This window comes from Indicator indicator, chromosome 14, assembly GCF_027791375.1.
Source record: "Indicator indicator isolate 239-I01 chromosome 14, UM_Iind_1.1, whole genome shotgun sequence".
Classification (NCBI taxonomy): domain Eukaryota; kingdom Metazoa; phylum Chordata; class Aves; order Piciformes; family Indicatoridae; genus Indicator; species Indicator indicator.
In genome coordinates, this window is record NC_072023.1 from 14,607,444 (window position 1) to 14,634,987 (window position 27,544).

Sequence of the window (27,544 nt, forward strand, 5' to 3'; positions counted from 1 at the left end):
AGCGCAGCGGAGCGGGGCGGAGCGGTGGCCGGGCGGCCGCGGGCAGCGCAGCGGCTAGGACGCGCAGCAGCTCCGCCCCCTTCCTCGCGTTAGGCGAGTACCGCCCCCTGCTGATCGGCTGCTGCGATTGGCGGAGGGGAGAGTCCGGGAGAGAACGTGGGTGGAGCCGGCCGGGGGGCGCCGGTAGGGCTGGCTCAGTCAACGGCGGGAAACGGGCCTTGCCGTGGAGAGGAGAACACGTAACGGCAACGTGGCGCTGGCTGATGGGGGGGAGGGAGGAAGCGAAACCTGCCAGTGGCATCTGCAAAGCTCAGACTGAAAACTGACTCTAGGCCACCAGAGAGTTCACTGCTGCTAATTTGGGGTGAGAAACATCATGCCTTTCCGCCACGCTAAATCCGGGTTGCAAAATGCCTGGTCCGCATCGTGCCCTTGGCTTCCTGCTGCCAAGAGGCAGTGACAAGGAGGGATGCAGGGGGCAAGGTGAAGACAGAAGTCTGTGTGCAATGCTATTAACAGTTTACATATCCATTACTAAGCCATCAAGCACTTCAGAAAACAGTAGGACACCGTCCCTGTGAGAGAAAAAGGTTCCAGGGAATGTGATAACTTGGGCAGGAATCACAGATGAAAGCACAAGGATAGCTGGAGGTCCCAGCTCTCTGCAGGCTGCTGGAATTTGCCATTACAAGTTCTTTGTTCCCATCCACTCCCATTTTACCTAGTAACATTAGCCTCTGCTTTGAGGCCTGGAGGCAAAAATGCCAGCAGCAAGTTCTCTGGGTCACTGCAGGCAGGACTGGAAAGTCAGCCAACACTGCAGCAAGCAGAGGAGCAGATTATATGCAGCCCTTGCACTTTCCTACAAAAGCTATCTCCAGCAGTTCTTTGAGGCTTTCTCTTCTCCCAGTTGCCTACACACTGTGATTCTGTCACCCTGGCTCCTATACCATGATCAACCATATATCCCATTTCAGAAATGTATTGACAACATCACAATTAGCCTGACTCTCAGGGGCTGGCAGGTGTCAAACTGGTCCAAACTGGCCCACTCAGTGGCTTGTCTAGTAGAACAAAAAATGGGGTTAGCCCTTGAAAATTACTTGTATAAGCTCTCATTATCTGTGATAAGCCCAAAACACAAATCCAAAACTTGGGATATGCACAAAGGTGCAGGAGTCCTCTCACGGAGCTGCTTGAGCAGCCTTGTTTTATCTCAGAGACCTATAGGTTCATGTTGGAAAGCCTAGACAGAAATCCAGTAGGCTGCTTTTCCAGGTGTTTTGTGGAGAAAAATGGCAAACGAGGCTACACACTCTTAGCTCTGACTTCAGCTGATACATCAGACTGGAGTGGGTATCCACTGCAAAAGACAATACTGAGATGATCATTGCATGACCAGTTTGGTTACTAAATCTGATGTGGCATCTGATAGCATGCCAAAAATGTGATAGCCCAGATAGGTTCCAATAGTACTACCATCTTTCCAAATAGGTCTAAGGGAAGATAAAATTATGTCATTATAATTTGCATGTATTTTTTAAAAAATGTAATTTTACCTACACATTTTCTTTTCAGTATGTCTGGCTACTCATTCCCCCAGGAAAAAGATACCATTCAGAAAATCGCCAGCATCCATCTATGGTATCTGAAATTGCAATCTATCATTCCTACAATTGAACTCCCTGCAGACAGCTTAGCAAAAATCAGAGGCAGATTGTCTTTGTGACTCAGCAAGCTTTGTTTGAAGTTTCCTTGAATGTGTTTAGTTGAAAAGATTGGAAGGATGTAGAAAATAAGACAACATTCATGTCTACTGAGTTGAACAAAAGTTGTAGGAAGGTTCTTTTGAAAGGGACAAGTGTAAATTGTGAATACTGCTTTAACGACCTATGTTTTATGATTTCCTGGTTAATGGATTGCAGTAAAATGAATGCCTTGATACTAATTACTTCGGCAATACACTAGCAATTACTTTAGCTATGCATGTTATGCATTGAAGTTGCATAGAAGCATGTCTTTTATCTTGTAAATCAGTTCCCTCCTGGGTAGTCATTTAACTGACCTCTGGTGTTTTTTGTAAACTATAAAATTGAAACATGCATGATATCTGTGCACTAGATCTCAAAGTATCCTTATGTTTTATGAAGGGACAAAGGTTTATTAATTTCAAAACCCTTGTTCAAAGCCACTCTAAACCTGTTAGAATAGATTACCTTTACAGTAGGACAGCATGATAGTTTGTTCTTGGTGTAACCAAGCATCTGTGTCACACAAATGTCGTAATACCTATAGCATCCCTTGCTGGGTAGAGCTCCTACCCAAGAAGAAAAAATTCAACAGCTGCATCTGTTGAAGTTGTGGGGGAGGCATGACTGCAATTCTTCTGCTTTTTAGGAGTAAGTACAAGGGGGCTCAGTTTGCAGAGACATTGCTTTAGTGAGCAATTAATTCACCGATTAAAAAAAAAAAATGAAAATTGAGAAAAGTCTTTTAAAGAGGGGAAAACCCGGCACTGCGTGAAGGAAAATAATCACACACATTTCCCTCACCCTGTCGTGAAATGGCTCCCCGCAGCCCAGGCAGCAAGCAGTTGCAGAGCTCAGCTGTGCCTGTGGTTAATAATAAGCCAGGCACAGCGGCTAGCTGCCCGCCTTCTGCCACGGCTGCCCAGGCACCGCTCCAGTACCCACCCAGCCTCCCTGCGGGAGACAGAAGCCCAGAGGTAAGAGACGCCAGGCCGTTGCTCCCTGAGGTCGCATGTGCCGGATCAATCACGAGGGGAGGCAAACAGGGATGGTTTGGAGGAGGGAGGAAAGCTGGTCACTGCTAGAGGCACCTGAATCTTACACTAGAAATCTGTGAGGTTTCGTTACGAGGCGAATGTGGGATGGATCTCACTGCAAAACTTGTCAAGCTTTAAAAAACTTCCAGCCACCTCAGACTGAATTTTGGCTGAATTTCCAGCAAACATCAGCTAATTTGTATTTGGTTTGTGGTGATTACCAGCTGGTTACTAGCTGGCTTTTATCCTTTGGCCAGCACAGCTTGGGCAATCCTGGCTGTTGTGCTTCTGAATTTGGAGACTTGTTAAAATTCAGAGCACAACTCCAGCAGCTAAACCAATCCTTGGCATAACTTTGTTGGCTTAATGAATTTATTCCAAAGCTGACTTTGTCCTGGAGAACAAGGTCTGTGGCTTCCAGAACATTTGCATGATCTGCTCAGGCTGCTGGAGCAGTGTCTCTCACAAAGTAAGAGCTCTTGCTGCTGTGTGTCATGATATGATTCCATAAACTTAATGAAGATGTTTGCCTTTACAAAGTATTAGAAAAAAAAAAAAAGTCTACAGTTTTGGTCAGGTGTGTATTTCTTTTCATGACAAAGTTTATCTTGATGGCTTGAGAGATGTCTAGCTGAACTGGCCCCTCTTTTCCTTCATTACGCAGCCCAAGCCATCCTGTGTTGCTGAATTCTTTAGATTTAGGCAAAAATACTCTTCCTGGGTATAAGATGTTTCTGTATAATGTAGTAGCACACACTGTACTGAGATTAGAGCCATGTGGTGCTAAGTGTAACATGAACATAGTACTGTATTCTAATCAATTTCCCATCTAAATTAATAATAGGTATGAAAGAGTGAAGAAAGAAATCGTCCTGTTGAAGGGGTGAGGGAGAGAAGGGCTCGAGGGATATAGCCAAATGCCCAGGGAAAATACACAAAGCATCTAGGCATCAGAGTGAAGCTGCCCCAAGGCCCATACTAGATTGGTCTTTTAACCTTTACAATTCTCTGCCCCTCTTTCTGTGTTTGGAAATTAATTTCATTAAAGTGAATAGGAGTTACTAAGAGACCAGAGGAGTTCTGGAGTTTGTTGCTGGGGCTGAATTGCCACTCTGCTTCTGAGGCTTTGCACAAAGAAGGGTGATGTAATGTAACCCTGCATAAAGCACTCCAGGCTCTATGGAAAGCTGCTCTTTCCTCCTTGTAGTTACAGTCTGGTTTACCAGTTCAGCTCCCTTCTTTTTTTTTACTAAACTTCTTGTTTCCTCCTAGACACCTGCAAAAAATATATTCATCTCTTTATAGCATTCTGATGCTTGTAGATTTCTCCTTGTGATCTTTCAGATTTGAGGCGGCAGTGGCCAGCCTGCAATTTGTCAAGAGCACGTAATTGAAATTAGAATGTTGTCTATTTCTAAACCTTCTCTAGTTCATTACTTCTCACCCTTTCCTCTGCTCCACCATGATTTCAACTCATCATAGGCAATGGGCCACATGAACTCTTCCAACTCCCTTTCTGCAGCTTAACCTTTTGCTTCAAAATCGTTGGTCATGCTTGAAACATCAGGAATTCTCCAGGCAATCTTCTAGCAAGGGTTGATTGCCTTCCAAGATCAAGGCAAGAGAGTATATATTTAGCTTAACACAGTCACATCACTGCTAAATTACTCTTTGAATTTTTACCTGACTTTTGTTATCTCAGGACCATCCATATGCTCAAGATGATTAGGAAGATAACTTACACCCTGGAAAGACATGTGTCCACTGTGGCACATGGGACCACCCAGGTGAGAAGATTTCTGCATGGTGAGTAGTGTATTCTGAAACAATTCCTGGGTAGAAAACATTTTTCTCATCTGAATGCAGCAGGGATTTTGCTGGCAGTGTTCTGGAAGCAAAGAGCAACAATAGACTTTATATATGATAGTGTTATAATATATTGAGTTACTATGGTATCTTTGGTGCTTCCACTCTTTTAAAACACACTCTTTGGGCATGGCTGCAGGGCTCAGTTTGTTCACAGTAACGTTAAAGTTACTGGAGCTAATAACAACCAAGCTGCAAATACGGTGGCAGAGCGGCACTCAGTGATGATGAGGATTATTATTCATATTAACAGGAAAGATATTTTGCAAATATTTAATTGACATAAAAACACAGCCTTAGTCTTTGTGAAGTTACTTGTGAATTCACCTTAAAGAACAGCTGAAAAAGAGAATACATTTATTGTGATGATGATGACAATCTACCTTTAATAAAATGGCTCAGTAGTTACTGCAAATATCCAAGCAAATAATTCAATTTTCTGTGTCTATCCTCAGGTGCTTATTTCAAGATTCATCCCTCTGTACAGGAAGCCCTAATGAACAGGAGACCAGTTGTAGCTTTGGAAAGCACCATCATTACACATGGCATGGCCTATCCTCAGAATCTGAGGTGGTGGATTTTGATGTTCCTTGTTAAACAAGGTTGTAAGAATGAGGCATATAACTGGTGGATCAGTATCAATGTTCTTGGTCAACCCAAAACCTTTGTAAAAGAAAATTAAATGTCAAGTTGTTAGGCATGCAGTTGTTGGGCATGCAGTTATATCTGGACTTCTAAGGAGGGCAGAAACATCTCACATATGTGGGGTACCTACTTATCTCCTTATCCAACACCTTAAATTTCTGGCTTCCATTAAAGTGTGGCAGCAGATAATGTCATCACTAGCTCTAAGACGGAGCCACAAGCACTTTCAGCTGCATAGTTGGGGCAGACATTGAAAACACTCTGCAGTTCCTTCTGGTGTATCTTTTGTAATGCAAAAAGGACAGGAATACAATAGTGAAACCTGTTCCATAGCACCACTAAGAGCATCTACTGTCAGAGCTGCTGATCCATTACTGTCTTCCGTGCCCTGCACAGAAAAAAAAGCTCACCTCCACCCTTCGGCTATTGATGTTAAGTAGATTTGCATTTCACTGAGCTCAGGCCAGAAATCTTGCACTTTCCTGTCCATCCTTGCCTCCAGAAAGTAGAGGATGGTTTCGGTATTGATTTTCCATCTTGCTTTTAACCTGACCAGTATTTTGCTGTCTTAAAATGAAGCTGTAAAACTTTGGGGTTGGGGAGGAAGTAGTTTGAGTAGATAAAGATTGACTGGGCTCTGTACAGATAGTTCAGAAAGGGAGAAGAAGCCACTCTTAGGATGGCATACACATGATCAAGAGTAAAACTAGTGAAGCTGAGAAAGAGCGGGTCTGCAGCCCTAGAGTATCCTCAGGCTGCAGCTTTTTGACACTGTTGTTACTCTATATCTAACTGCCTGTATTGTGAACAATACATCCCAGTCATTTGAACAGGATTTAAATAGTGAATTTGGTGAAGCTCTGTGACAGCAGAGAAATACTAAGTAATAGGTACAAGAGAGTCCTCTTTTGACAGAGTCTGTTTTCAGTAGTCTGTTGTACAAACAGATTTGTCTGCCAACCACATGATTTTTCTCAAAATTCAGGACATTGCTGTCTTGAAAATGGGAGTTCTGCACTTCTGCAAATCCAAGTACAGTGACTTCTGCCATTAGGAAGATAGAGAAGAGAAACTGGATTTCACTGAAATCACTAAAACTGTATAAAACTGGAAAGGTTTGCCTCACTAATTTTGTGATTGTTGTCCTGTCTTACTCTAGCATGGCCAGAGAGGTGGAAAAAATTGTAACAACAAACGGAGCAGTGCCAGCCACTATAGGTATTTTAAGAGGTCAAATCCATGTGGGACTCACAGACAAGGAACTTGAGTTCTTAGCAAGCAGTAAAAACACAGTTAAAGTGTCTCGGAGAGATCTTCCCTATGTCCTCAGCCAGGTACAGTATGCACACTTCCTATTGTGGTGCTTTCTATAGCAACAGTATAGTGCTCTCCAGCTTCAAGACAGGTGGCTTTTAAACCTTGGGAAAATATCATGTAAAGTGGTATTCTACTGGTAAACTAAAACATAATCCTATCTAGAGTCAAAATACAACAGAGTAAGGGGATAACAGCCATCTCCTGAGAAGTCTTTCTGGAATGCTTGGCAAGCTATGAGCTCTTGGCTAAGAATATTCTTATTGGCATGATAAGGCATCATCACATTACATGTAAAGTATGTGACACACAGGCCATCTGGAGCACAGTGCTTAGGGTGACCCTGAGCCCTGGAAAATGAAGGCCTTTGCTATCACTGAGGCAAGAACATCTTATGTAGGAGGGATGAGGATTAGTCAGCTCTTGACAGCAGGCTGTTGTGACATTGCTGTGTGATAGACCACAACCACTGCTGCCTGCATGTGGTATTCTCTGGGCCACTTGGGGTGCTGACTGCAACTGATTGTCCCCTGACAGGGTTTGTCTGGTGGCACTACTGTGTCTGGAACAATGATTGCTGCACACAAAGCAGGAATCCCTGTGTTTGTGACAGGTGGCATAGGAGGGGTTCATCGAGGAGGAGAGAACAGTAAGAAAATACATTCTACTTTTCTCTATGTTGTCACTAGTTTGAGTCAGCCTTTTTCCTTTTTCTTAGTCTGTCCTGCAGTAATCCTTCTTCTTGACCATACTATCATGTTTTTCTCCCCATGTTCTCTTCTCTCTTATCAAGAAGTTTCAGAATGCTCCTCTTGAGCACTGGCCAGTTGTTAAGAGGGTGGGAGCTTCTGTTTGTCCTTTGCTTACACCAGCATGTATGGATATTGTTTGTTGGTGCAGCAGAAGCTGACTTCTATCTCTCCCACTTTGTAATTCCTGGGTAAGCTGATACTACCTGCTGAGCACCACCTTATTCTCCTCTCTCTTTCAGCTGAGAAGGAGAGTCTCACCACAAGAGAGGCTTAGGCCCTAGCCTGTGTTAGAGGTGTGTACTCCTCTCTGGAAAACAGCCCAGCCTTGGCAGTATAGTTTCTGACCTTTAAGTACATTGTCTCTTCTTACCCATATATATTCCTGGCATAGCAGAACACCATTCCTTTCAGATGTGGTATAATTCTGGATGAGGGAGTTTCCCAAGCTACTGTAGCCCTTTTGTTTTTTTGCTAGTGATGTCAATATCAAAAATCAAACTTTACTTGAATAATGTCCCATCTTCTTGAACTTGGTTCTTGTTGTAGACCACTTTCTTCTTGTGTTTTTAATACAATTTTTTTTTGCACGTGTTTATCAGTGTGATCAAAGAGCTGAGACACACAGTGCAAGGCTGCACTCCTGCCCTAAGTCATGTGGCTTCTTTTTTTGTCAATATCTCTTTCAACTTCAACACCTAAAGGTATGACCTCAACCTGTAGCATTTACTTGTGGACCTATCTGGCTACAAAAGCAGGCAGTGACAGCCCAGGCAGATACAGCTTTTTAAGAGGGCAGATTGTATCTGCTTGGACTACAACACAATGACCACACAATGGCTGCTTGTCCCTTGACAGCTCTGGATGTGAGTGCTGACTTGACAGAGCTGGGACGAACTCCAGTTGCTGTTGTATCTGCAGGAGTCAAGTCTATCCTTGATATTGGCAGGACACTGGAGTATCTGGTAGGTGCATGAGCTACTTGCAGAAGCAGATAATGTTGTACTTTGTGTACAGAATGGCCAGTGGTGTTGGGGCAGGTATTAAAGCCTAAGATTTTTAGAAATGGGAGGATGTGAAGTCATATTTACAGTTCTCTCATCCTGGGGCTGTACAAACACTGGGCTGCTCCCTGACATAAACATGTCCATGCCCAAGGGGCAGCAGCTATTCCAGCAGGCATTCCTGCAGCTATCCCAATTGAGACCAAAGGCAGCACTAGCCATGCCTTGGGCTTGCTTTTCTGGGAGAATGCCTCAGAACTGATGGATCAGGCAAGCTAGATCCATTAAACAGTAGCATAAAATCAGAATTAAAATGAGAATCAAGATCATTTTGGAAGAGTTACTTTTTAAAGTTTGGTTTGTTGGAAACCACTAGGGTTAGCACTTTGAGGTGCCCAAGTCAATGCCTCTCAGTCCTAAGCAGAACTCATTCGTATTGCTGTAAGCTCATGACTTCAGATCACAGGTTGTTACCTTAGACTCAGTATTGGACTAATGGCAGCTGCATGGCTTTTAATCAGCTCTGAGCACAAGTGAAGGATGTGCATGTCTCCTATGCTTCAGTAAGCCAGATTCTGTCTAACCAGTTACCATGTCTGGTTCTTTGCTTTGAAAAATCTGAGTAGTAGATCAGAAGCTGTAAAACCAACCACACCTTGTGCAGTTTCTAAATGGGTAGAAGGAAAAAGTCCCATTCTTTGGGTGGGTTCCCTTCCCCTCTACTGATGACCTGCTTCTCTCACCTGCACTGTTGCAGGAGACTCAGGGAGTCTGCGTGGCTGCCTTTGGAGAGTCAAGGGAGTTCCCAGCCTTCTTCTCACGCCGGAGTGGCTTTCAGGCACCATATCATGTCCGGGATGAAGAGGAGGCAGCTGAACTCATTGGTGTGTTTCATAAGGGAAAGACCTATGTGGGACCCTGGAAAAAAGAGTGACCAAAAAAAAAAAAAAAAAAAAATCACCTTTGAGAATGCATTTTAACTGTAGAGAAGAGTTTGTCCTGAAAAAAACAAGCCTTCCCAGCTCCCCCATTCCTGCTTCAGTGCTTCACACAAAGGAGGAGGGAAGTTCACTCTTTCCAGCAAGTCTTTTAGGTAGCTGCACCTACCTTGGCATACTCACAAGTTTGGTTCATGCTGGGGAAGGGGAGGTAACAAGTGTGTTAATGTGCTTACAAAACCAGCTTCTAGACCATGAGAAGTGGAATAAGCTTTCTTAAAAAAAAAAAATTAAGATCTTTGCATCCTTTGTTATACAGACTGAATAGAAATAGGCAGGTGTAGATTCATTGGTGGCTGGAAAAGATCCCATCCTTACCTCAGCAAAGAAGAGGAGCTTCAGCTTTGTGGATTCCGTCACCCCATGCCCACTCTCCCCTGTATTTTTCCTTCAGCATTTGATTTATCCAAGGAGAACTGCTAATGATCTGCCTGTCCTCTCCCAGCCAGCGCTTTGGGTCTAGGCCTGAACAGTGGGGTGCTGATAGCAGTGCCCTGTCCCCAGGAGCGAGCTACCTCAGGCCAGGTCATTGAGGAGGCCATCCGGCAAGCTCTCAGCGAAGCCAGGTGAGGTGCAGCCTAAGCCCTGTCCTTTTCTCACCCAGTGGTTTTGGGAAAGTAAACAACTTCAGAGATACTGCTGCAGGGGCTGTAGCACAGCTTAAGCTCAGGCATGGGTCAACCCACAACATGCTTTCATCTGTAATTTTATCTAACCTGAAGCTTGCTTAGAGGACCTTTTTATGGTATGTGGTTATGGAGATAAATTATCTGCTAGCAGCAGTGCTTCTCTGATGCTGGTTCAGTCCTTCTCATCTTCAGGCATCTTCTTGACATTTGCAGGTCCAAAGGGATCACAGGCAAAGAAGTGACCCCTTTTATGTTACAGAAGATCAGTGAATTAACTGATGGAAAATCCTTGGACTCCAGTATCCTTTTACTGAATGGAGGGGGAAAAGAAGGTACTCCAGTGTACTTCATATTTCTTCTGATAACACTTGGTGGAAAACACTGTCACTTTAATTGGCAGTCTAGCAAAGGGCAAACACTTCAGGATCTGCAACAGATGAGAACTTAGTGACTGCATTCTGCTTTTTCAGGAGCACCCTTACTGTCTTCAACCACTTTTGTATTAAAAATGGGAGGCCAGCCTAGACAGCAGGTGGTCCAGAGCCCAAAGATATCCCTCACATCTGATCCTGCTTGTAATGGAGCCTCAGGACTCCTTTTTGTGATGGGTTGTACACTAGAAGGTTGGGCTTCACAGAAGTTGCACACTTGGGCTTCACAGAACACTGCACTGAACATCACACTGCCACCTTTTTTTCTCTCTGTAAAGCCTTTGATTCTGTTCCTAACTATCCAACAGAGATTACAGATTTCCTCTCCATGGCCACAGAGGGTGGAAGGTGAAAAAATATAAAAAATCAGGGCATTCATGCAGTATTGTAACCCAGTATACATGTCCCCAAGGATTATGATAAAGAAGGATCAAATCCATCAAGTCTCATAACATGTATTTTCTGCTTTCTCCTCCTAGACAGTTCCTACATAGGGTTCCAACAGGTTGCTCTTTTCTTTTCCTCAAAAAAGTGCCAAACAGACCTAGCTTTGATCCAGAACAATGCCAGAGTGGGCAGCTGCATTGCAGTGGCCCTCAGCAAACTACAGAAAGCCAGAAGGAAGGGGAACCTGCCTCAGCAAGACGACACACCCCCACCTCAGCCAGTGAGTTCCCTGCTGCCCTCTATATAATGCCTCTCTGCTGACAGCACAGGATAAATTTGTATCTGTTCCCAAAACTAAAAGGTGACTCATCCAGAGCCCAATCTTTCTGCTGCACACTGCCAGACATACTCTTTTTAGTACTTTTTATTCTTTGCAGATAAATATCCTCTCCTCCTCCTCTCCACATTTACAGAGAATAAACACTGACGGTGGCCTAATCCCATTAAGTCTGAAACCATCAAATTCATTAAAACTTTAATCACCTTTTGCTGTGCCCTTACATACAACTTCAAGTGTGTTGCCTCTCAGTGCCAGGGAACTTATGACTACAGGGGTAGACCTGGAAGGGGGTAGAGGAAGATATTTTAGGCTGCTTACCCATACGTATTTCATAAATATCTCTTTATGTTGGCCTCCTCCTAGTGATTGCCAAAATTACAAGAGATACAACAGTTCCCAAACAAGATCATTTTAACTCTAATACTCTCTTTGATCTTGGATTTTGTGTATGCCATGCAGTTTACAGGAAATCTCTTTTAGGTAGCCTTTAGAGGGGCTGAAAAAATCTTCTTAATCTCATTTGCAATAGGATTTGTCAACATCAAAGAGGGCAGTGACTCCAGAGGCAATAACTCAGCAGCATTTGATGAAATGAGAAAAAAATAGCTGTATGACTCCAAAGAAGCTGGAAACCTCCCATTTGTGGAGCTGTCCTGCTTTTTCTGGATTTGTAGGACAACGAGACAAGACCTGTAAAGTGTCACTGCATACAACAATTTCTTCTGGGAGCATGCAAGAAATTACTGCATTTTTCAGCCCACTTTTTCCTTTTATTTCATTTTTTTTAATACAGCAGTGCTTGAATAGTTCTGAAATTTGATATGTCAAAAATTGTCCCAAGAGAGATGGCTTCAGGGGCACTGACATGACCAGACCCATGCAACTTCTTTATCTATCACCACACAGAGAAACTGCCAGCACCCATCTATGTACACAGTGACATCCCACCAACCCTGCTGGGGCTAACTATGAACAGGCATAATCCAGAAAGCAAGGTATAGAAGAGATTTTGATTCTAGTTGGGATTGTACAGGCCTGTGTCTAGCCATCCAAAATAAGCACAGGCCTCCACACTGTAAATTAAATGGCTTTCAACACAGTGGGGAAAATTACTAGGAAAAGCAAAGAAGACTTAGAAATTTTTTCCTCAGGTCCTTCCAACCACATTTTACCTTTTTCTTCACTCTTAAAGGTGGTGATTGGAGGTATCAACGTTGACTTTATAGCCAAGGCACAGAACCCTGTCATCCTGGTACTGTATCTATAATAGTTTTATTAGCACCACTACCATTTCCAGCTACTTTTACAGGAGTGCCAAGTCAGATGGGGGTGAGGGGGAGGGTGGTATCCATCTATGTTATCCACACATCTGTATGTGCACACATGCAGACTTGGAAGGTGTAGTGCTGCATATTTGGTATGTTGTCTAAGTGGGCAATGGAGTGATGCATACTGCCCACCTCTGCTCCTATGCTGGAAGTTGCTATCCCTACCACTCAAGACAGGAAAAGAGCAATGAATCATCCTTTTAATCTCCACATATGACTCTGGCCTCTACAGTCTATGCTAAGGTGCCTTGGAACTATCATCTGATGCTATGAGCCCAAAAATTTGCTCTCAAAGCACATGTGCAAAGAGCCAGAAGCAATTAATAGAGAACTTTGCTGTGCCATGATAACCTGTCATTCAAGGACAGACTCCATAGGGAGGAAATTCCCAGGTAAGAGCCAGCCCTTGTTGCCTGGGACTGTCTTAACTATGGAAAGTAGCAAGAATAGGAACAAGAGTCTTTGTGCAGAATACACACAGTGGTAAAAGAACTTCTCTCAAAGTAGTACTGACAGCTAAAACTAAACAAAACAGACAACTTCCTAGGCCATAAAGGATTGGAGCTCCCCAGAAAAAGAAGTGGGAAAATGCTTTAAAAGAAACAGAACATTTTAAACAGTATTGTAATGTGACACACATGGTGGCACCAGCTGTGAAGGCTTGCTAAACCAGAAGTTCAACTGTTTCAGCTGTGATCTGAATACATACATATCTCACACTCAGTTACCAGGACAAGGAGCTAAGCTGTGTCCAAGAGTGGGTAGCCATTCCTTGGCATGTCAGACCACTCACAGCATGGTGAGAGGGCAAAGGGCAACTAAAGACCTTACTGGGAACAGCTGATAGGGAAAAAGATAAAAGTAGACCTTAATGTTGCATGAAAAGTGAGGCATTAGCTGTCCTTCTGTATAGCATCAAGCCCTATCTGATGGATCATTGTAACAGCTACCCAAATCCTACTGCAGCTTGGCAGTAACTGACAGCCAAAACGTTCCTGTTGACAACTACTGTGGCTAGGCACAGAGTAAAAGGCACTCACAATAGCATTGCTTTATTTTGGCTTTTAGAAACAGATTTTTTTTCCCCAGGGCTCAGCACCCAGTAGGTCTCACCCTTCGTGCATGTTGGATTTGTTGCAGAGCACTAGGGTACCACTTATATCTCATGCTGTCTCAGTAAGCAAGCAGTTTTATGTTGTCCTGGTTGGAATTCCCAGATAGCTTTCAAAAGCTATCCAGAAGTAAAGTGCTTTCTAAGTAACTATCTGACCATCAGAGAAAGATGTATTGTCTTGCTTAGAAGCTGGAATAAGCATTATGATTCTCTCAGGATACCCATAAGCTGAATAGAGTCTCATTTTACATGAAGATCCAGGAAACTCTCAATTCTCTGAAAGATTGCCAGAAAGCATCAGCCCAGTCTTATTTCAAATCACCTCAGCACACCCGTTTGCATCCAAGTTCTCCCATCTCAGACAGTCCTACCTGAACACAGCATAGAAGAGACACAGGAGTACTGCTCAGAGCTGCAGTTGCCAGCTGAGCTGGCAAGATGTGATGAGGAGCCAACCATTTATTTTTCTTCAAAAGCAGGCTGCCAGTTTCTCTGTTGCTGCACCCACCTGCCCTTTAAAGACAGATTTAGCATCTTCATTTCTTTTAGGCCCTGTAGGGTTGTACAGCAGCAGAGGTCACCCACAGCTGGGTCTCTGATCAGGACAGTGGTACATCTGCTGTCAGGGCAAGGCTCGGCATAAAAAACCTGAAACTGTGCCCTGGGGCTGTGTGGGGGCTAAAGGAGAAGCTCAGCATGCCATGGGTATTTTCAGCAGTACTGCAGGCATCAGTTTTGAAAAATAGAGAGTGAAACTGCATGAAATAGAGTTTGTGCTCATTACTGATGGCAGCTACTACCCTCTTTTAATACTGAAAAAGGGGATAGTGTTCAAAGCCATGTCTGACTTGCCTAAACAAGCATCCTTGCTTTTCACTTTGGACTAGGGCTTTTTTTTTTCCCTTGGCTGCTTGTATTAGGGATAGTGAGCTTCAGAATTAAAATAGCCGAGTGCAGTGCTTTAAAAATCTGCAACACTCAACAGGAAATAGTTGCAGATGGAAATTGCGTTCCAGGGAGCAGGAGCAAATTTAAGAGGGGCATTTGAGCTAATGAGGAATGACAAGTAGTGGAAAGATGGACACAGGCCTTAGGTTGCTTATATACAGGCAGTTCTGCTCAGGTGGTCTGAGCAGTTCAAGACTGGAGAACTGCCAGACAGAAAAGCAAGGGATTCAAGAATTAGCACCAAGTCTTACAGATTACAGAAGTGGGGAGAGTCAGGGCAAACAAAACCAGTCTGAAGGTCGGAAGACAGTAATAAAACAACATACTTAGATGGGTGGGGTGCCTCTCACAGTCATAGGACTGAAGTATTATGTGCAAAGGACAGATGTAAAGCTTAACAGGGGTGAAGAAGAAGGGTCATTGGAGAGCTTCAGTACAAGTTTGACAATACCCAAGAACAGCAATGTCTTGAAGGCAGAACATTCCTTATTGCAAGATGGAAGCATATTCATTTGTTTAGGAGAGAGTGCAGTGTCTACAAGCAAGAAAAATGTTTATGTGCAGGGGCATTCTGGTGCAGCTGGGCTAACATGGAGCACAGAAAGTCTGAGCCAGGAGCTGCAGGCATGCACGACATGTTCTTGAGAGCTCCAATTTAACCAGAACTGTCAAGATTGTTATGACTGCCAATGGAAAGCTTTCTTCAAAAATAGAAAGTATGTTTCAGGATTTTATGAAACAAGGTCTTTAAAACTGTTTGGTAGTCAGATGAAGCCCAAATTCATCTGAGCACTTACTGTTGTAACTCTTCTAGCAGAAGAATTAGGAGGAGGAGATGGGTGAGGGATTGCCTGTGTCCAACAATTTGACTGTGACACACTGACAGATGGACAGAGGAGTGGAAGACAGGCAAGAGAAGTGAGAAGTTGATAACCACAGAGGTGGTGAAAAAAGGTATTTTTGATAAGGGAGATGTCTGGGAAGAAAAGGATGAGTGAAAAAGTTTTAAGATGCTGAAACAAATCCTTCCCTGAGTAAAGTTACAGGGGAAGCATAGGCAAAAGTAACATCTTATTTTACCTTCAAAGAGGAAAATAAATGAATTTAAAAGGACCCAAAGTGCTTGATGGGGGAGCTAAGTGGCCTAGAAGATAGCTGCAGAACAATCAGGTCTGGGTCAGCATTTCTGGAGTCCCAGTGCCATTGCAAGCAGGTTGAATTCAGAGACCTCTCATATTGGCTCATTAGTGTTGTTCTAGGAGGTTTTAGTAAATGAGACCAAAATTAGCAATGCATGGGAAGATCAAACAGATCTCCCCTCCTAGGAAGAAGGCCTTTGTCATCAAGGCTGGTCTGTAGATGGCTGTAGAAGTTGGTGTTGTCCTCAGTCTGGTAGCTCAATGTCTCCTGCTCTGATTGCTGTCCTACATTTTGGCAACATCAACTTCACGTTGTTCATGTGTTGATGGAAACATATCATCTATGCCAAGCAGCCCTCCCAGTTTTGCCAATTAACAATTTATTCTTCCAGGGTGGTGGGCAAACAAATGCTGGAAGAGTGAGACGAACCTTTGGCGGCGTTGGAAGAAATTTGGCAGGTGCTTAGTGCTTGGGTTTGCCTGTGGGTACCTGCCAGCTGTGATTTGTTCTTTGGTATTCCTTCAAAAGTAGAAGCTCCTGAACACTGTTAAGATCTGGGACATGTTAGGCAACATACCAGTGGGCAGACTGCCTGGAAAAGGCAGGGGTTATTCCAAGAAATAAAAGGGAAGGGAGTTGTGATCAGGAAAAAAAAAGTCCACAAATATGTTAACTGGCATATAGCACAATGACCCCAAATCAGAGCTAAATAAGCACCAGTGATCTTCAGTGACTCCTGAACAGCCTGACCCACAGCACTGAATTAATGACAGCTTGTAGTTGTAACAGAAGTATGTTTTGAGCAAGAATTTGTTTTGAGCAAGAATCTTATTCAAAGATGATCATCCATGCACTGTGGACAAGAGAAACTGAAGCACAGGAATTACCATAGAAGAGAAAGGGCTACAGTTCTTGGCAACAAGAAGGGATCACATTGCACCTGATGTTACAACACAAGCAGCAGCAGACCAGTATTTGAGTATTAAAATAAACAGGGGCAGATTACAGAACAGTTCTAGGATTATTCTGCATTTTTTGACCCTTCCCAAATCTTCCTAACACGTATCTGCTATCGCTTCAGATCATAAATGGAGAAGCTAGAGCAAAATATACCACCCATAGCACCCAGTGAGGTGTAATTTGTGGTAACTTGAAGGCAGAGAAGGAAGAGTTTCCCATTAATCCGATGCAGTTGTTCTAGTAAGACAGCATAGTGGGAACAGCTGTGTGGGAAGGCCAGCATCAGAAAGAGCTGTGCACAGAAGCAATGTGGTAAAGGAGAAATGACATCTGGGAAGTACAGAACTTTCTTCCCCCTTCTTTTTAACTGCACTCCTAGATATTCCAAGAAATCCAGAGAATTGATAGTGTAGCAGGCAGACATAGATTGCCCCACTCAACCCCAGCCAGTCCTTTGCAGTGGCTGTGGCTGAGGTGTGTAAACAAGGATTAATGAGCATTAAGTTTTCCAGGAGAGGGCTTTCCTACAGACACACATCCTGCACAGTCTGTCTTTTCACACTGCTCTGATGGATTTATTCATATCTTTTGTTTCCATTTGCTTTTTAGACTGCTTAAGCCGTCTGGGACAGGCTCCTCTCTTTTTATCAGCTGTGGGGAAGGATGAACATTCAGAATCTGTCTTGCACTACTGTCACCATATGGTATGTTGCACAGTACAGGCACCTCAGAAGCATGGAAGTGATGATGTTATATGGAGGGGAAACTCTTCTCAACACTAGCAGATATAAGAGCCACCTTCTGTCAGGCTAAGAGTAGGAATAATTCAATGTTTCTTTAGTGGCAGACAATTAGAAGGCAAGGAGCCGCCTCCCATGACACAGGCTAGATGCATGGACTATTTGGAGTCTGATCCATGGGGTCTGAATTCAGCTCCAGGAGGAGATGCTTGAAGGAAAAAGAGAAATAATTCAGAAGGAATCATGAAAAATTCTAGTAACGCCTAAACACAGCCAGAATATGTAAATGCTGACCCTACTGGTAGAAAAGAAATGCTGAAATCAGTCTGTTTGGAGTAAAGTGTAAGACAGACAAAACCTGGAACTGAGAACCTGGGTTAGACACTTCCCAACATCAGAGTAGTAGTTTCCTCCACATAGTTGCTGCATACACCCTTAACTGTGCACCAGAGGAATATCTGACTCCAGCAGCAGCTTGTCCACCGAGGTCAGGGAGCCAAGAGCAGCAGAAACTCGTTGTGGGCAGCAAGGCAGAGCACAACCACCACAGAGCAGAAAAAGCCAGGAGAACAACCCCAACCGAAGGCATCAGACATTGCCCTGCTGAAGAGGCAGGGCTAAAGACAAGCCAGGGTGGGGGAGTGTGGGGTGGGGGTGTGTAGCCCCCAGGTGAGGCTGGTCAGGGCCATTAAGGCCTATTAAGACCCCCAGGGCAAAGGGGGCCTTTGATCTGGCTACCTGGGCAATTCAGTAAATGAACTCTTTTTTGGTTTAAAAAGGCTTCACAGCAGCAATTCTACAATGCCTCCTCCACCCCGCACAGCAGAGTTTGTACCACCAAAGTGAGCAGTCTCCAAAGGGAAGGGGATTTGCTGGCCAGCCACCAAACAATTCTTGCTCATAACAAAACACATGACCAGCAGTGTTGGAGAGGCCCCTTTCCCTAAAACCTCCAGCTTCTCTGAGAACTACCGGGGCAGATGTCATTTCTCTGTCCACATGTATATCTCAAGAAATGCCCAGATTATTCACAAGGCCCACAGGGAAAGTGCACCTCATAGCTATGTCTGCTACACTGATGTAAAAATGGCTCCAAGGCTTCCTTCAGAGTCAGGCCCTGCAGTCAGTCAGGTAGCTGTAAAACTGCTAGCTGGAGTGTGCTCCCAAGATGTGCCAGCATATTGGCAGACCATCGAAGTGTCACACAAACTATGGGAGTGGGTGACTGGAGCAAGGCAGGGCTGCAGACCACTCTTCCATTATGACAGAAACACAACACAGCAGAGACCTGTCCCTATCATTAACTAAAGTATTTCCTTAATCGGTGGCATTTGTTACATTGCAAATATTAAAAAATAGCCACCTGCCAGCACTGTTTAGAGTGAGATACCTCTGAAATGTTGTTTATCTCAAGAGAGAAAGGAGGTTGAAAGGAGAACAACAAGCTGGGCTACTGATTAGGTGGGCACAGAGAAAGAATGAGCTGACTGTGGCAGGGAGGAGAAACATGCTCCATGCATAACTGCCCTCCCTGTTTTAGGACATGAGTGCCATCCTTCACCTGGAGGGGAAGAGCACAGCCACTTACTGTGCTGTGATCACCAGTGCTGGGGAGCTCAGCGTCGGCTTGGGAGATATGGACATCCACCAGCAGATAACAGAGCAATACGTATGCATATCATCTGATCTGTAAACTTTTTCTAATGGAGTGTGGACATGTGACAAAAGGCAACTGGTGAAGCTGTACCAGGAGGAAATGGGTGTGCACAGGGAACATGGGAAGTCCTAAAGTTAAAACACAACATAGGTCACTGAGAGAGCAGCATGGCAAGTCACCAAAGCCCTCTGTTGCTGCTAACCCAGATGGAGCTTCTCTTTCTACTCCATTCAGTACCACCACTACTATCATCCATGACAAATAGGCCGGAATCCTCTTCATTAACCAGTCCCAGCTAACATAATTTTTGGCATCTTAAGGCTAGCAATAAATTCAGTTCACCTGCAGAAATGGTATTCTTGCCTTTCAGGAAAAACAGCAAACCCAAAAGTGGACAGAGCACTGGTTAAAGCAAGTTTCCTGCCCAGTCTCTCTCCACCATCCTGGTTGTTTCTACATGCTGAGTTGTAGCAACATGCACTGCTGCTCAAACCTTCTAATGACTAATGGAAGCAGTGATTAAGGACTGATTCACTGAAAGCCCCATCACTGCACTCTCCTTTCCTGCTCATTCTTCTGTTGACAAAACAAAAGCCTGTGCTTCATGACTGACAGTGATGTGAAAGTTAAGTGCAATTTACTTACCAGCAGGATCCCCATGAGGTGGAGACATCCGAGGGAATAACATAATCATTGCTTCCATTTCCACTCCCACCTTGCCTCCCCAAGCCTTGACACAGAAAGCCATTACCTGACAGATTAATTCTCCTGAGCTTTATGAAACAGTTATGACCAGTGGAAACTCTGAACCAGTCTTCTGTTGGAAATTGCATTCTGGCAGCCATTTTTTCCACCAGGATTAGCTGAGACATGAGAGGGATGCTGCACAAGTGCATGTAAGATTTGCCTGGCCTTCAGGCAGTAGTTGTTCAGCCTCAGAGAATCAAAGGAGGGAAGAGCAGCTCCCCACTCTACTGATCCCCTGTCCCCCATCCCTACATCATTCAGCAGGACTTGGGAATAAAGCACCTGTCAAGAGGCATTGTGCTCAGAGGACATCTAAACAGCACGCAGCAGGCAAAGGCATGGTCAAGCCAGGCATAATACAGGGAATCCTGTGGTGGCATTAAACAGTTGCATTTCCTTTCCCTGTAGGTCTCTGACTGACCCATAGGTACCCAAATGGTCTAGTGAGGAGCAGCAACTCTCTCTCTCTGCTGGAGGGGCCCTGCCAGTTGTGTTCAGCTCTTGATGGTAGGGAGCAGGGAAAGGAGAAGAAGGAGATGAGGCAAATGGAAAAATCCATTTTCCTCAGGGAATCACTCTTTTAGGCTTATGCCTGCAATCATTTTGTCCCTGTGCAACAATGCAAGCTATTTTCTGTGTCCTGGATTTTCACTAGGTGGCCCAGTTCAAGGAGAACCTGTGCCAGGCTCCACTAGTTTGCATTGATGGAAATGTGCCTCTTTCCACTATTCAGTACGTCTGCCAGCTAGCTAGAGAACATCAGCTAGCAGGTAAGGAGAACTTGCCCAGCCCTGGCCCTGTAGCTCCTAACTGTGTGTGTGCCAACACACTGCATACCCCAAGTGCTCTCCATTACTGACTGCTGAAGATACCCAGTGATTGTCTGACATGAGCTGTCCTTACTCTGCTCTGCTGCTCTATTTCAAATGGATGAAACATTTCTGCTTTCTCTGAGTGTTTCTCATTCTGCAGCTAAATCACATTTCCTGTAGCATAGGTGCTGTAGCTCTTGGGCACTGTCAGAAAGTCAGGGAAAGCTGCTCTCTTTGCCTTTAACCCCTGGGCAAGCACAAATCTGTGTACTTCTGCCAGTTTGAACAGCAGTATAGTTTGCTTCTCAGAATAAGTGCTAAAGCATCTTTGGGGAGGATCTTTTTCCTATTTCCCCTAAAGTACATACATGCCCTGCCCTGATGGGGACCCTTCACAACGCATCCTTAACCTTTGGGATTGTGCTTTCATTTTTAAAAGCAAAGCTTGAAGAGGAAGACAACATGCTTAAAACCTGGCAGAGGCTCCAAAATCAGCTAAGAGGAACAATAAAACTGAAGTCTAATTATATGACCCCAGAGGCACATGCAATGGCTTCATTGCTGGGCACCAGAAGTGAAACCTTGGGAGATCTTGTCCCAGACATGGGGGAAATAGTATTTAAGTTCTGATAGATGACATCTATAACTCCTGCTGTACAGACCATGCTAAGCCTTCTACACTGTGTCCTGCTCTCATGTAGCAATGAACCACTAATTAATTAACTAACCAATTGCACTGTTGTTTTGAAGTGTGCTATGAGCCGACAGATGAGAACAAGGCCTCTAAGCCATTCATCTCAGACAGCTGGAAAGCACTCACATACATTTCCCCCAACCTGCAGGAGCTAAGAGCAATAAACCGGACCCTTGGGAACCCTTTGCCAGCAGGTATTGAATATTCAGAAGGGTTAGTCACACTTTAGATAACCTAGATCCTGGAGAAGAGCATTTTTCTGCTCCAGCCTCCGTTTCAAACAAATTGGTTTATAATACAGTGGGGAGTCATAGTGTCTTCCACCTTATGGCCATCTCTGTGTGGATTGTACAGCCCAGGCCAGACTGAAGATCTATCAGCAAGCACAGTAGGCCTGGGACGGCTCCTTGTCCAAAACCAGAGCTCACATTTGCCTGACTTCATCAACTAAACAGGAACAATCTCTAGCTTGTAAATATGTTTCTGAAGCATGATGCTCTGAGGGCACCTGTCCCAACGGTACCACCCCTTGCTGAAATGAAATCTTCCTGCCACATGCAGGTGGGAATCCAACAGCATTAAGACGAGAAAGTCATGCTTCAGGACAGTTTTTTGGTCTCTAGAGACAGGTGTTTGGTACCAGGAGTAGTGATTTTCTCAGCACAGAATAGAGGTATGGTATGGAAGGTTAGCCGTGCAGAATCCTGTGTTTCTCGTGATTTAAAGGGAAAAAAATTATATCAGAATTATTTCAGAAGTGCACATGAATAGCAGTAGTGCTGCTGATATATAGGCTGCCAGCCCAGAAAAAGGCCAGCTGAGGACCTTTAAAGTTTTATCACAGTTTTTCCTTCTCACTGTCTGAAGAGCTGCCATGCAGGTTGGAGGATGTTGTCCAGACTGCAGTGGCCCTGGCCCGTCCTTTGCTGGCCCACCTGCTCTGTGTGGTGGTGACACTTGGCGCTCATGGTGTGCTCCTGTGTGGCCAGAGCCTGGAAGGGAGCATCTCACTTTGCCCAGGAGCCCACAAACAGGTAAGGGCACAGAAAACAAACTGAGCCTCTCAGTTGCTTTTTTCTGGAACCATATAGAACTGTTGCTATTTCTGGTGGCATGGCAGCAGTCCTGAGAAAGATGGCATCAGTGCTGGCAAATGTATGTGCTTGGGGGTGGAATACACAGCTCTGAAAGAAAATCAAGTTGTTGGCCGTATATTGCTGGCTTTTAGCAGCAGGGTTTATAGTCAGCTAATTTTAAATGCACTTACATGAATTTTCATGAGTGCAAGCTTCATTTTCAGGAAGATTCATTTAAATTGCTGATCTCTTTCAAAGTGTGAAAAAAGATTACTGCCTCTTTTTTTTTCCCTTTTCTATTTTGGCATCCATGCAGGTTTGGATGGCATCAGCCACGCATGGCCCTATCAACTTGGGCAATTCCCACTAACTTCCCTTCTCTCCCTGCTGCAGACTGCTGCTGCCAGCCTCTGTGCCACCCATTACCCTGCCATCCACATCAGCAGGGAGGAGATAGTCAACGTCTCAGGAGCTGGTGACAGGTAATCACTCACTACTTTGTCTTCTCCAGCTAAAAGTGGAAAGCAAAGGCAAACAGCATTCTGCTGCTTGAGGAACAGACACTAAGGACACAAGAACAGGACTAGTTACTGTGATTCCTTACAAAGCTTGCTAAAAATGTCTCCCTACACATCTTGGAAGCCAGTCTTGCCATGACTAGTTTTGCTTTTCTTTAATATTCAATCCTTTCACAGCAATCTAGTAGTTCTGAATTAGTCCGGGCTGAGCTGGTAAATGCAAAGCAAACCATCTTACATCAAAGCTGTCTATTAACTAACTGCTTCCACACTACTCCAATGGAAAAGTGGGACTGCCACTCAGTATCTAAAATTACCTCATGAAAGCATTTCATAGGGTTCTGCATTTGCCTCTGGCAATAGCTGATGCTTCAAAAGAATCTGCTGCATTGCTTGCCTAGCTGTTCACACAACACACTGCACAGGAGTAGGAAATGGCAGGTACTACTCCTAGCCCCAGTGATCAATTCTCAGCTTGTCAGAGAAATATTTTTTGTGCTCCTTGTTAACTTGTCAAATTACATATAGTAGTGTGGGGGGGGTTATTTCTTGCTTCATGCACTACAATAATTGATTTTATCTTTTCATTGCTTTGGGCTAGACCAAAAAGCTTTATGTGACAGATATTTCCTTTTACTTTTCTACTCTTACGCACTGCTAACTCAACATAGCAACACTTCACTTTTTTATTTTATGAGTGGCCAGAACAAAAAGTCAGTTTTTTTGGAAACTTATAGCATCCTCAATATTTGAATTATGACAAATCAATATTTTCTTGCCAAGTTAGTTAACCTGATTAACACCAGGACACACTCCAGATGTCCCAAATCATCTCTGGGATGAGCTGACTGCCACTGCAAGCTGGTCTTCTCCAAAGAAGACCAAAGTGTTCAGAGCAGTGAGTGTAACAGCTGAGAATTGGGGGCTGGGAGAAACCCTGCAGGGTCAGCCTGTCCTAAAGAAAGCTCAGCTTTGCCCACTACTTCTAGCAGATGTGCTCAACCTCTGCCAGCCCCTCCAGGGATGCAGCCTTCTCTCTGCAGCATCTGCTCAGTACACAACTACCCCATACCATAAACCAATATTTTCTAGAGGCTAATGTAAACATCTCTTTAGAGTTACTTTCCTTTTAAAAAACTTAAGGGAAGAGCAAGGGTGAGATAAAGTTGGCCACAGCCAAACTCCTGAGTTACACAGGTGTGCTTGAAGTTTCTTTTCCCTTCCAAAGCTGTCTGAAATCTAAGCTCCCATCCCTGAGGTGGTATTGATCTAGAAATGCCATTCTCAAAAGTCCCCAGCTCCATTGCATAGTTTTTAATCTTCTTGTTCATCCAAAGTTTTCCTTCCTGGTCATCCTGGCTGCTCCACTGAGCTGCAGAAATCCCTGTTCTACAGAGTGCCAAAACAGGCTGGAAATGCCAAGACATTATATTGACATAGATGCCACCTCCACAGCATACAAACTGGCAAAGCTGCCCATTTTCAGCCTGTTAGCACTTCAGAGGGACTATGCAGCATACAGCCCAAGGCTATAACACATCCGCAGCTCAGCCCTCCCAAACCCTCACACTTTTGAAGCACTGGTCAGGGGACACTTTGCAGCCAGACCAGTGATCCAGGGCACCTCACACCTTGCTTCTACCCTGTGGCTCTCCTGCAGCTCCAGAGATGCTGCCCAAGGAGCAGTGTGCAGTGAGCAGCATCTGACTGCTCCTTGCACCTGGCTGCCGTGACAACAAAACACTGCCTGCCTGCACATGGAATTGCTAGGGGATTCTCCCCCAAATATTTACTCTGAACTTAGGGAGCTGTTGAGAGATTGAATGGTTTATGGAAATCATAATCTTCTTTGCCTTTGTTATGGATAAAAAGATGTTGAGGTAATTAGAGTGAAAAAAAAGAAAAAGTTATCTTTTCCTGTTCCCCATAGATTTGCTCTTTAATCCTCCCTGCTGTCACATTTTCCTGTCCTTGCTCTCTCCTCTCAAATATCATTATCTTTTCCCTTCTCTTTCACTTCTCCTTTGTCCTTCCCTAGGCTCTGAGCATCATTACTGCATTTAGCTATGAATAAGCAGTAGTTTTCCCCTGTCAATCACAAACACCACCCTGCAGTATTCATGCCTCGACAGAGCCTTCCCCTGCAAGCCAGGCAGACAGCATCCGCTTCTCCTGATGGCCTCCTCAGTGCATTGTGAATCTACAATTTAATTTCAGCTCTGGATTTCTTTTTCTAGCTGTGTCTGTTGCCCCTCTCACATACATATGGAAACTTTACCTCTCTTCCCATACAACCCTTTGGGTAATGTAACAAGGCATCAACAAAGAGCAGAGAAGTGATGAAGTAACTAGGTAACAAGGGAAAAATAAATTCTTCCCTTCTTTACACTACTTTCTTTTCCTTTACCTCACCTGGAAGACTGGGCAGAATCGAAAATGTGGTAGAATGGGAAAGTAACTCAGCTTTCTCAGATAAGAAGCAAATACAGTGTGAATAAGTAGCATTATTTCATAGAACTGTAGTATTAATCCTTTTGGAAAAGACCTCTAAGATCATCAAGTCCAAACACTGACCTAACACCACCATGGCCATTAAGCCATGTCCCAAAGTGCCATGTCTACACATTTTTTAACGCCTCCAGGGACGGTTACTCCACCACCTCCCTGGCCAGCCCGTTACAATGCCTGACCACTCCTGCAGGAAATGATTTTTTCCTAACATCCATCTAATCCTTCCCTGGCACAGTTTGAGGCCACTTACTCTTGTTCTATTAGTAGCAATGAGGGAGTAGAGACCAACTCCCACCACACTACAACTTCCTTTCAGGTAGTTGTAGAGAGCAATAAGATCTCAGCCTCCTTTTCTCCAGGCTAAACCCCAATTCCCTCAGCCCTCCTCGTAAGACCTGTTCTTGAGACTCACCAGCTTTGTTGCCCTTCTCTGGACATGCCTCCACAACTCAGTGTCTTTCTTGTAGTGAAGACCCCAAAACTGAACACAGGATTCGAGGTGCAGCCTCACCAGTGCTGAGTACAGGGGCACGATCACTTCCATACTCCTGCTGGCCACACCATTCCTGATTCAGCCCAGGATGCTGTTGGCTTTCTTGGCCACCTGAGCACATTGCTGGCTCATATTCAGCCAGCTGTCAGCCAACACCCCCAGGTCTTTCTCTGCTGAGCAGCTTTCTAGCCACTCTCCCCCAATCCTGTAGCATTGCACAGGGTTGTTGTCACCCAAGTGCAAGACCCAGCACTTGGCCTTGTTAAACCTCATACAACTGACCTTGTCCCACTGATCCATCCTGTCTGGATCAGTTTGCAGAGTCTTCCTACCTTTGAGCAGACTGACACTCCCACCCAACTTAGTGTCATCTGCAAACTTGCTGAGGATCCACTCACTCCTCTCATCCAGATCATTGATAAAGATATTAAAGAGAGCTAGCCCCAGTACTGAGCCATGGAGAACACCACTAGTGCCTGGCCACCAACTAGATTTAACTCCATTCACCACCACCAGTCTTTGGGTCTGACCATCCAGCCGGATTTTTAGCCAGTTTTGTTACTCCAAATTTAAAAATAAACACAAAACTCCAAAATCTTTTAATTATAACCTTCTGAGACATGTCTGCTCCTCTAAGTGCTGGTTAGGGCCCAAATGAATGCCCTCACAAACCAATGGCTGTGATTCTGAGATCAAAGCTGTTACCCCAGTGTTCATAGCTGTCTTTTTGTCTCTCCACAGCTTAATGGCAGGAATCCTTGCAGGGATGCTTGCTAAACATGACACAGATACCTGTGTCCGGATGGGTCTGCTTGCTGCAAGCTTGTCTCTCCGTTCCTATGAGCCCATCTCACCAGAAATCAGCACTTCCACTGTCAGCCAGGAGCAAGTCAAAAGCAGGAGCTGGCCAGAGGTGAAGGTATGGAAGATGGATTAGAGCACCATGGCTTTCTCCTCCATCACCTCCTTGTACTCTCAGCATTGCTGTTTCCAGGATCTGTTTTGAGCTTTGAGCTCAAAAGCTAGCTGCTAACCAGAGGAGTTAGGCTTTCAGTGCACACTACCTTTTGGGAAATGAGGCGTCAGTGGAATGCATTTGGTGACAACCTGTATTGCACTGTTCACACTGAGGTTTATCTGCCATTGTTTCCTCTCTTTTTAATTTTTTTTTATTTGTTGGGTTTCAGCAACCACAGCCTGTCTCTTCTGACTACTACCTGTTGATAGTACATGAATCTCCCTGCTGTGTAATGGGGACACTGATCTGTTTTGGTCCTGAGTAAACTCTTGGGGAAGGAGGCCCCAGCCCAGGAAAAATTGTAAAAAAAAAAAAAAAAAAAATGGATTCTGGTCTTTCAGACCTCTTGCTTCCCTGAACCTCCAGCCCTACTGGATTTTCTGTTGGGGGAATCTTTCCTTCCTTCACGTTGAGTTCTTGCCCATTATCACAGTAGCTCTTCTGCCATCAACTAAAACTTCAGGACAATGTCTCTTCAGGTGGGCCCAGTAGCAACATTCTGTCTTGTCCTGGTTTCTGTCCAAGAGGTCTCACGAACCCCAACTCTTCTCAAGGTGCAGCTGGCAGGCACATAATGCTGTAGGACAACCTGATTGGTCTTCCCAAGCCAGACAGTAAACCCTGCACTTTCTTGCTCTGA

General features: G+C 44.5%; 1 protein-coding gene across 1 annotated transcript; it reads left to right on the top strand.

Moving 5' to 3' along the window:
* Positions 1-4,506: 4,506 nt before the first annotated feature.
* On the top strand, positions 4,507-26,823 carry LOC128971456 (uncharacterized). Its single transcript, XM_054387018.1, has 18 exons — positions 4,507-4,591; positions 5,107-5,221; positions 6,456-6,630; positions 7,148-7,259; positions 8,218-8,324; positions 9,121-9,247; positions 9,807-9,927; positions 10,204-10,289; positions 10,964-11,088; positions 12,341-12,400; positions 16,070-16,136; positions 17,248-17,342; positions 18,919-19,047; positions 20,438-20,552; positions 21,345-21,482; positions 22,156-22,322; positions 22,758-22,846; positions 26,628-26,823. Exons 1-18 carry the CDS (start codon positions 4,507-4,509, stop codon positions 26,821-26,823), a joined length of 2,109 nt encoding a protein of 702 aa, XP_054242993.1.
* The last annotated feature ends 721 nt before the right edge of the window (positions 26,824-27,544 follow it).